We start from the raw sequence: 10,174 nt of genomic DNA, 5'->3' as shown, positions 1-10,174 counted from the left end.
AAAAAAAATGGGGTGGGGGGTTTCTACTTCGGTTATTATGTAAAAAGCGAAGTAGAAAGTGGGGTTTCTACTTCGGTTTTTACATAATAACCGAAGTAGAAAGTGGGGATTCTACTTCGGTTATTATGTAAAAACCGAAGTAGAAACCCCACTTTCTACTTCGCTTTTTACATAATAACCGAAGTAGAAAGTGCCCAACAAGGAAGCATACCCCACTTTCTACTTCGGTTATTATGTAATAACCGAAGTAGAATCCCCACTTTCTACTTCGGTTTTTACATAATAACCGAAGTAGAAAGCTTATTTTTCACTTCGGTTTTTAACTACTTTTTACTTCGCTCCGAACTACTGCGGTTGCGAATTTTGGCGAAAACCGAAGTAAATCCAGCTTAAAAACCGAAGTAAAAGCCATTTTTTCTTGTTGTGTAACCTTAAAATTAAAAAAATTAAAAAAAAATCACCAAAATGGCCCTAGAAAGTTGGAGGCGTCGCTAGTTGTTGCGAGAAAACTTAAGTTTTCGAATTTGGTAAAATGAGGGGCTTGGGGAGGATGGTTATTGGGATTTAATACTGGGCGCACCATTTGCGTCAGTGGGTAATGACACTAACGATGCATTAACGTCGTCAGTTGTCCAGTGACGCAAACTTCGCTAATTAATAGTGTCACTGTTATCACTGACGCAAATGCCCTTGTATTTGTGGTAGTACTCAACTGCAACAAATGCTAATTCTCGGTCAACGGTGTAAGTCAACTGTGTTGACTGGCTCGTTTGACTGACACAAAATAAATATTTTGGTGTAGTGAAGAAAGCCTTTCAGTCCTTTGGTGGTTGAACTCTTTGTGTCATTTTAGATAACAAACCTTGACCAAGAGTTTGGTCTGTAATTCCTTCTCTATTGTTTTATTTATCTGCGATGAATATGCTCAATGGAATTGCCCCTTGCTATGCTTGAAATACTAGTCAAAGCAAGTCAATGATGTAATATAGTTGAAGCTAGCTTGTAACTGTACCTCTTTTTATTTTTATTTTTATTTTTATATATAAAAGCACTTGTTTGGGAAGAGGGTTCCTTTAGTGGCTGCTCCAGCTAAAAAAAGCCAAGGCAATGAGTGTTTTACATTGAAGTCAATGTGAAATATTTTATGTAACATGGAAAACGCACATATACCTTTTGTATTTCTTTGGAAATTTCTAGCCTAACTACTATAACTTTTTTGTTCTTTCTTTGGGAGTTTTTAAGCTAATGGTGTTTTCTTTTCTTTTTCGTCTTCTAAGTTTATAGCTTTAATTTTCATATAAAAAATCTAAAATAAGAACAATTTAAAAATTGGAACGAATATGTATAAAATAGAATCAAAATAAAATAAGAACCAATCCCAAAACACATTAAAAAAAAAAACATTACATATATAAAATATTTCTATCATAGTTTTTAAAATAGACAAGTATCGCCAATTTAAAACACTTTTAGTATGACTTAAAGTGTTTGAAACGAAATTTCTTAAAAAATAGTAAATGAAAAGCCGGCAGTGTGGGAAGCTACACGGCCTATATCACTGTGGAAAAAAATTTACTGTACTCAATATGGAGGGGATAGGAAATTGGGATAGCAGATTTTTTTTTTTTATCCTGCAACTTTCTTTTTCTCTATCTGCATAAAAAGATAACATTGCTACTTTAAATGGTCGTGTTCGACTTATAAAAATGTCATATATGCTAAGCGACCATCATTCGGTGGGTGGTTGGGTACGACTCCACTATCTTTCTATCTTTAAAATTGATTTTGTTTTTTTTTTAAAAAAGAAGTCTTAAAATGTGAGCTTTTGAATTTATATGACAAGCTCTTATTTTCTTGCATTATTAGTCCAAGTCAATAAAACCTTATAATAAAAGTGCACTTTTTTAATATTAGTCTTTCAATTTGAGTCCGTCTGAAAATTTCAACTACTCATCCTACGAAAACTAAATACTTTTCTCTTAAAATAATCCCACTGAACCTATGTGAAAATTTAACGTACCAAAGCAAACTCTACTGCGAAAAGGGACCGAAACTTCCTATTCTCCTAATGCAGATATCCCTGCATATAAATATACTAAGATCACAACCCATTTCTTGCATCGAAAGAGAGTAGAACACAACTACTGAACCCAATATTGTTCTCTCTTATCTCACCCTCTCTCACACCTACATACATAAACTAAGTTCTAGAGACAAAGAAAGCTGAACTAGTGATACAGCTATATATATATAAATATATATTTACCAACAAAAAAAAAGGTAATATATATCCATATTCATTCATTCAAATGGGTAGACCCCTCGACTTTGAGTTTCCCCAAAACAACGCTCTTTCAAACATGGCCGCCGGCGCAAGCAATAACCCCTTGGACCCCGAGGAGTTCCGGCGCCAAGGCCACATGGTGATCGATTTCATCGCCGATTACTACAAAAACATCGAGAAGTACCCAGTTCTTAGCCAAGTCGAACCGGGTTACCTCAAAAAACGTCTCCCGACATCGGCACCTCTCTATCCGGAATCCATCGAGACGATTCTTGGTGACGTCCAGGACCACATCGTTCCGGGCATAACCCACTGGCAGAGCCCCAACTACTTCGCATACTTCCCTTCCAGCGGCAGCATTGCAGGCTTCCTCGGCGAAATGCTTGCCACCGGCTTCAATGTCGTTGGATTCAACTGGATGTCGTCTCCGGCCGCCACCGAGCTGGAGAGCATAGTCATGGACTGGCTGGGCCAGATGCTCAGGCTGCCTAAGTCTTTTCTCTTCTCTGGTAACGGAGGTGGTGTCCTACAAGGAACCACCTGCGAGGCAATCTTGTGTACACTCGTCGCTGCCAGAGACCGAACCCTCAAAGTCATTGGAAACGACAATATCGGAAAGCTCGTCGTTTATTGTTCGGACCAAACTCATTGCGCTTTCAAGAAAGCCGCACAGATTGCTGGGATCCACCCCAACAACTTTCGAGTCATCCCCACAACGCTGTCGTCCTCCTTTTCCATGTGTCCCAAGGCTTTGCAAAACACCATAACTGCCGATGTTGAGGCTGGACTCGTCCCCACGTTTCTACTGGCAACCATTGGGACAACGTCCACAACGGCCGTCGACCCCCTCGGCCCTCTATGCGATGTGGCAAAAGATTACGGAATGTGGGTCCATGTCGACGCGGCCTATGCTGGGAGCATCTGTATTTGCCCAGAATTCCGGCACTTCATCGACGGAGTGGAAGGAGCCAACTCCTTCAGCTTCAACGCCCACAAATGGTTCTTCACCACCTTGGATTGCTGCTGCCTTTGGGTCAAAGACCCCGCAGCGTTGACACAATCATTGTCTACGGATCCGGAGTATCTGAAGAACAAGGCCACCGAATCAAAGCAAGTGGTTGACTATAAAGACTGGCAACTGGCTCTGAGCAGACGATTCCGTTCTCTCAAACTCTGGCTCGTACTCCGAAGCTATGGAGTGGAGAAACTACGTGGGTTTCTCCGAAGCCATGTGAAGATGGCCAAGCTGTTCCAGGGTTTTGTGGAAGCCGACGAGAGATTTGAGGTTGTGGTTCCGAGGAATTTCGCCACCGTGTGTTTCAGAATAAGGCCATCAGGAATAACAGCTAGTAGTAAAAGTAATGTGGTATTGTGTGAGATAACCAATAATAATAATGGCAGCCTCAGGAATACTAGTAGTGATGTGATCCAGAAGAATAAGATGGTATCGGTGAATGAGGTGAACAACAAGCTGATGGACTCCATTAACGGGTCAGGTGGGATCTACATGACCCATTCGGTTGTTGGTGGTATCTTTTTGCTGCGTTTTGCGGTCGGAGCCAGCCTCACGGAGGAGTCTCATGTCATTCAGGCTTGGAACGTAGTCAAACAACATGCAGACGCCATACTCAACACCCACTCCCACTCCCACTAGCAATTTCACTTTCTTTCTTTATTTTGACCGGTCAACTATGATGGTTACCTTGTCCATACATGCAATTTTTCACATTCTTCGTATAAAATATTTTCTTTTACGTACACAATTAATGTACGAACTCTTCATCATTTATATTTCTATACATATATTTTAATTAATAATAAGATCAACAAATTATTCTTTTTATTTTATTATGAATAATTCGAAATGACTATTTCACATGGCCCCTAGGGCAATTCTATATTTTATACATACGTATATATGCCCTATCATTATGAAAACCCAAAATTTACAAATGACTATAATATTAACAATATGCATTCTTTTCTTTCAATATATTTCAAATGACTAAAGTTTTTTTTTCTTTTCCTATTTATTTATTATGAATAATTTAAACAAAACAATTTCACAAGGCACCGATCACTGTTAGTAAAAAGAGCTTTAACTTCATTTTTTTTTCAGATAGACTTTACTTCTCGTATAAATAAAAACCAAAGTCTATCGATATGAAGTTAAAATTCCTAAAAAAAACCAAAGCAAAATTAGGAGAAAAAACTTCGGTTATTTGGATATTTGGAGAGAAGAGTTTCTTCTATTGATGTATGCTTATAGCTATATAGTGAGGACATGTTTTTACTTTGGTATGACTTTTATACTAAGGTGTGATAACACATACTTATATATATGTAGATAATCAAAGAAGAAAGTGTTATAATTGGTTAAATACAAAGAATAAGTGTTGTTATACAAGCTAGGTATAAAATACTTAGTGAATTTCACATAGTGAAGATGTGGAATATGACATTCAATTGTAAGTACTTAAAAACTGTGTTTTTTGGTCCAAGGTGATACATAGAGATATATAAGGATGGTATGACTTTTATACTAAGGTGTGATAACACATACTTATATATATGTAGATAATCAAAGAAGAAAGTGTTCAGCCCCAAATGAGCTAAAACAAAATGCAAAGCCCGTGGACGTTTGTAGTTTGAGGGATTGATCTGATCAGATCTTTGCCTGCAGGTAAAGGGAATGTCAATTATGCAGTAGTTGTTGTTGACTACTTTACGAAGTGGGCCGAAGCTGAGCCACTCGCAACAATAACGACCAAGAAAGTATTGGATTTCGTTGTTAAAACATCATATGTAAGTATGGGTTACCAAGACAAATTGTCTCAGATAATGGCACACAATTTGACAATAATCTTTTCACTGATTTCTGCGAAAGGCATAGAATTATAAAGAGTTTTTCGTCAGTTGCTCATCCACAGGAAAACAGACAAGTTGAGGCCATTAACAAAACTCTAAAGGACACATTGAAGAAAAGGCTCGAAGAAGCAAAAGGGGAGTGGCTGGAGCAATTTCCAGAAGTACTCTGGTCGTATAGAACATCTCACTGAACAGCAACATTTTCCTTGGCCTATGGGTATGAGGCCATGTTGCCCGTTGAGCTAAATCCACCATCGCATAGAAGGCTAACATACGACCAGAGCACGAATAACTAGTTATTAATGGAATCTTTGGACTTGGCCAACGAAAGGCACAATCATGATCAACTTCAAGTTGCAACATACCAACAAAAGGTCACTTGATATTTTAACTCTAAAGTACGCAAAAGAAAGTTTAACATGGGAGATTTGGTACTTAGAAGAGTTTTTCTCAACACTCGCAACCAAAATGTTGGAGTACTCGGCCCAAACTGGGAAGGTCCCTATCAAATCGAAGAAATCCTTCACCCATGCACATATAAACTTGCTCGCTGAAATGGAGATCTCGTTCCTCGCTATTGGAATTAAGAACACCTGCACAAGTATTATCAATGAACAATTCTTTTTAAAGAATTTTCTTGTATTAATTTTACTTTTTACAAGTTTATGAACAATGGCTAGTCAGTTAAATGACTGGTTGCTTATAAGTGTAAGATCAATTCTTGATCACTCGTACATACACGATTCTGTCCATTTCATTATAAGAAATAAAAGGAACTATGCGCAGCCAGTTATTCTTGTCAATTATTGTATTTATTACAAGTATTTTCTCATTACGTGTGTTGTTTTGCTATATTATCATTAATTGTTTATAAGTACGCGAGCAGTAATGTTTGAATAGGACTTGGTCATGGCATGTGACCGAGAACCTTAAGCTCCTCGATCACTTAGAGGTCATATAAGATACTAAGTGAGTAAAGCATATCAACAGGCATATGTAAACACACGAGCAAAATAAGCGAAAGCATATTACGACACTTGGAATATTTTGCATAATTTTAGTTAATTTTGTGAAATATTAATAAATTATTATGCTAGGTTCGGTCATACAAACAAATGTTATAATAGCAGTAAATATATTATAATATCATAACGAAATATCTTTACACTACGAGAAATTGCTACTTGGATGTAACTAAAATATTGAAAAGGAAAAGCTGCCTTATGCAGCAAAATAAACCGTCTCAACATCATGAATAGTTGTTCGTATGTTTTAGTTACAAAATTAAAAAATAAAAAATTATTGTGCAGCTGGAGGAGGGTCTTGCTGAGACTGCTGGTCAACGGTTGTTCCAGTATCTTCTTCAGCACCATCAATGTCTGTCACCAGGGAGATTTCAGGAGAGTATGAGGCATTCTGGGCATTCCTTTCCTCTTCTTGGCGAGCAACGCACTTTGTGAGTTTAACTTGCCTCATTTGCCCGGGGAGGAGTCGAAATTCGCCTCCGGGTTCTTTCAACACAAGTAAAAGCAGTTAAAAGTTGCTCCTCTGAACCTCTATAGGTTTTGGGAATTTGTTTCCTCGAGTAGCTTGACTCGCTCCTCTAGCCCAGTAGCCTCCTTCATGCTGGGCACCAAATCCTCCTAAAGTTTGCTTCTTTGAAGTTGTTCTTCGAAGCTTCCTTGAATTTTTCCTTTGGAGCAATGGTCTTGCCCAGTTCTTCCTGGGTCCTCTTTAGCTCCTCGGTTAAACTGGCAATTTTTCCTTCAGCTACTTTGATCTCCTCGGCATGTATGGACTTGATCTCCTTAGCACGACGCCAGCCATTGCTCATGGTCAGGATACCCTGCGAACAAAGAAAAAATGAAATTGTTAGCAATCATAGAAAATGTTGCTTGACTAAAACACAATGTAGAAAAAAAACCTACACTGAGGACTTTAGTAATCCCGTGACTAAGGACCTGGCTCTGCTTCAGTGGGGGAAGATGGGCGAAGGCTTCCTGACTGTGACGATGCTTGGACAATTTTTGCAGCTTTTCGTAGGTAGAATTAATAGCATTGTTCAGCAAGTTAGCGATTGAGGATCTCCCTGCCTGCTCGGAGGAAGGGGCACTGCGAGGAGGAGAAGGAGGCGTTGTAGTTCTGGACAGAGTAGGAGCTGGAGGGTCTTCTAGTCGAGCCTTTTTTTTGGAAGGCTAACTGCTGCACTCCCCAGGATGCTTTTTGCTTGATTTCTTCTTGCTCAAAGGAGTTTCAGCAGAGGCTTACATATCAAAAGCGTCTTCAGTTGGCATGACTACAAAACAAAAACAAACGAGCAAATATGTTAAGAAGTAGTTTGGAGCGATAATGGAATAATGTAAAGAGAAATTCTAAGTAGTATACCCGAACTATTATTACTGGTTGTTATATTATTTAAAGAACTACAACTGTACTCACTATCTGCCTTGAAGAAGTCCAAGCTAAAATTATTGGTTGTAAATTTAAAGTTGCCATCCCTATCAAATAAATGACAAGGGATGGGCATGTTATCTAGTAGTGAGAAGTCTATACCATTCTCATCTGAGGACTCAAGTATAGGACCGGTATATTTTGGTATTTTTTTTCCCCTCCCATGATGGGCAAGGGCAGCGACAATTCAAGGGTTGTTGGATGGCTCTCAGATGGTCACTCCCGTTGGTCGTCGCCTCTGGGGTTGTGACACATCTTGCTGCTGCTTGAGGATTTCCTATCCTTCAGTGCCCTCTCTAGTGGCACTCCCCGCAGTGGATTCCCTCACTTCTTGATGAGGATCCAAAAGGCCGAACAACCTTAAATTGCTCTCCGTAACCATCTCCTTGGTGCTATTTTCTCTGTTCGTCATGCTAGCTAGGGTTGTGGCCCTTATCTCCATCTCTGGAGTATGCCATGGACCTAAGCGTGGCACCAAATTACTAAGGATAAGAAAATAAATAACAAACAAAAAATGAACGACTATAAGTTCCAACTAGAGATTGAAAAGTTTACCTCCTCGTGTGAAGGCCAAGTTGTCAGCAACTAGGTCTGTACTGAGGAAGTACTCTTGGAAGTATTTTCCTATGTTGGACTTGTGGGTTACATCACTCAGGAATGTACGAGCAGATTCCTGGTGGCAGAAGTGGAAAAAACCCCGTGTTGTTTTGGTTGGGGTTGGATTTAAGATCGAACAGATAGTTGATCTCGTGTGGGGTAGGCACATGCCATTTTTTGTGGTTATATAGGATATAAAGTGCTGATAGTACTCTATATCCATTGGGTGTTATTTGGAAAAGGCAACCTCAAAATAATTGGCCACTCCTTAGAAAAAATCATGCAAGGGGAAAGATTGCCCCTGCCTCTATATGATACCTTGACCAGGCACTGTAGGCACCTCCAGGCACGTTTTCCCTTTGGTCGGGTGTGGGTTTGTTGTAACGACCCAACTATTTGAAGACCTTGGACATTAGAACTACTAAACATAGCTATTACTTTGAAGAACATATACATAAGAAATAATAATAACTTTATTAAAACTTCAACATAATATTGTGAAAATTACAAAATAAAATAGAAATTTTGGTATGGGTACCCATTGTTTAAAACATAAAACATAATTTTAAACTAAAGAAAACTGTTTACAAAGCTAAATGCGGAAAATACATAGAAACATAATTAAAAAAAAAACTAAAAATAACGCCATCCTCGATCGACTCGCAGCCACTTCATTCCATTCGTCCTCAATACACAAGTCAAGCCACCAAGAATCCTCCCACCTCCGTATCTAGTTTCCTGCATCACACTAAAAGGAAATGAGTGAGCCTAATGCCCAACAAGGAAAATCTACTAACATATATATAACATAAAACGTAAACATAAGACTATAACAAACACATATACTATAACCCATGTACATGGTAAACATTGGGGTTTACTAGCTAAGCAACTATAAGCCTCAAAATACATTGTGGTTTGCTAGCTAAGCAACTAGAAGCCCCAAGAAACATAAAAGTATTGGGGTTTGCTATGTAAGCAACTATAAGCCCCAAAAACATATATATCATAACATAACATAACATATTATAGCATAATCATAACATATACGCATATAATAACTATCCTATTTTCCTTACCAAAACCGGGATATTTGAGAACAAATGCGGGACTTGGAACACTCTTAAAACCAACAATAAGAATAGTGAGTATTTCTAAAGAGTAAAGAATAAATGTGGAAACTAAACCTTCAAGAAGAAACTTACCAAGAAAGATCTTTAAGATTCAAGAACCTAATAAAAAACCAATATCAAAAGTTAGGATCTGAATAAAAGGAACTAAGGAAACTAAAGAATTTTAACAAACTGGACTTAGAGAATAGGAATACCTTAGTTGACCTTATGGATTGGTCTAACTTCAATACCGAATTACACTAAACCTCACTTCCCAAGTATTTTATAAAGCTGAAGAATGACAAAGCTTTTTCCCAACCCAAGTGTTTATCACTCTATGGTAGTACTAGCACCTTAGAGTCTTTCATCACAACTTGAAGAATGAGAGGAAGGGCTAGGTACTAGGTCCTATTTATAGAGGTAACGAATGAAACTAACCCCTTTTTGATTTGAATAAAAATAATGAATAAAATTGAAAATGTTTGAATATTCGTCAATCAAAGGCTTAAGACTCGGTCAAAAACATTCAGAGCCAGGTCTAAAGGCTTAATTTTAAATTAAAATATATACATATATATATCTTACTAAGGGCGATATATCACCCCTATGTGGTGATATATCGGCTCTACCTTAGTCCTGAGCCTCCATTCGTACGTTCGTGCAACGTCAACGTGTTTACCGTATCCTTCGTCAGGTGATATATCAGCTCCATGCTGCGATATATCGGCATACGTGAATATTTTAAACACGTAATTGTACTTTTTTAGCATAATTTGAATGGAATAACTACTTTGAATGCGTCATAATACAACCCTAACAATTTCTGGTAGGTGCTAAGGCTTCTATTTCTTTATTTTATCAT

The 10,174-nt window shown here is 38.2% G+C and overlaps 1 protein-coding gene across 1 annotated transcript; it reads left to right on the top strand.

Annotated features, from left to right (window-relative positions):
- Positions 1-2,142: 2,142 nt before the first annotated feature.
- Positions 2,143-4,125, top strand: LOC133824180 (tyrosine decarboxylase-like). The gene has a single exon (XM_062257054.1). The coding sequence runs from the start codon at positions 2,310-2,312 to the stop codon at positions 3,936-3,938; it is 1,629 nt and encodes a 542-aa protein (XP_062113038.1). The 5' UTR covers positions 2,143-2,309; the 3' UTR covers positions 3,939-4,125.
- The last annotated feature ends 6,049 nt before the right edge of the window (positions 4,126-10,174 follow it).

This window comes from Humulus lupulus, chromosome 3 (genome assembly GCF_963169125.1).
Source record: "Humulus lupulus chromosome 3, drHumLupu1.1, whole genome shotgun sequence".
In the NCBI taxonomy this organism is placed as follows: domain Eukaryota; kingdom Viridiplantae; phylum Streptophyta; class Magnoliopsida; order Rosales; family Cannabaceae; genus Humulus; species Humulus lupulus.
This window is presented reverse-complemented; position numbering and strand designations above follow the sequence as displayed.

Coding starts and splice junctions, on each gene's coding strand:
- LOC133824180 (XM_062257054.1), top strand. CDS start 2,310: ATGGGTAGACCCCTCGACTTTGAGTTTCCCCAAAACAACGCTCTTTCA.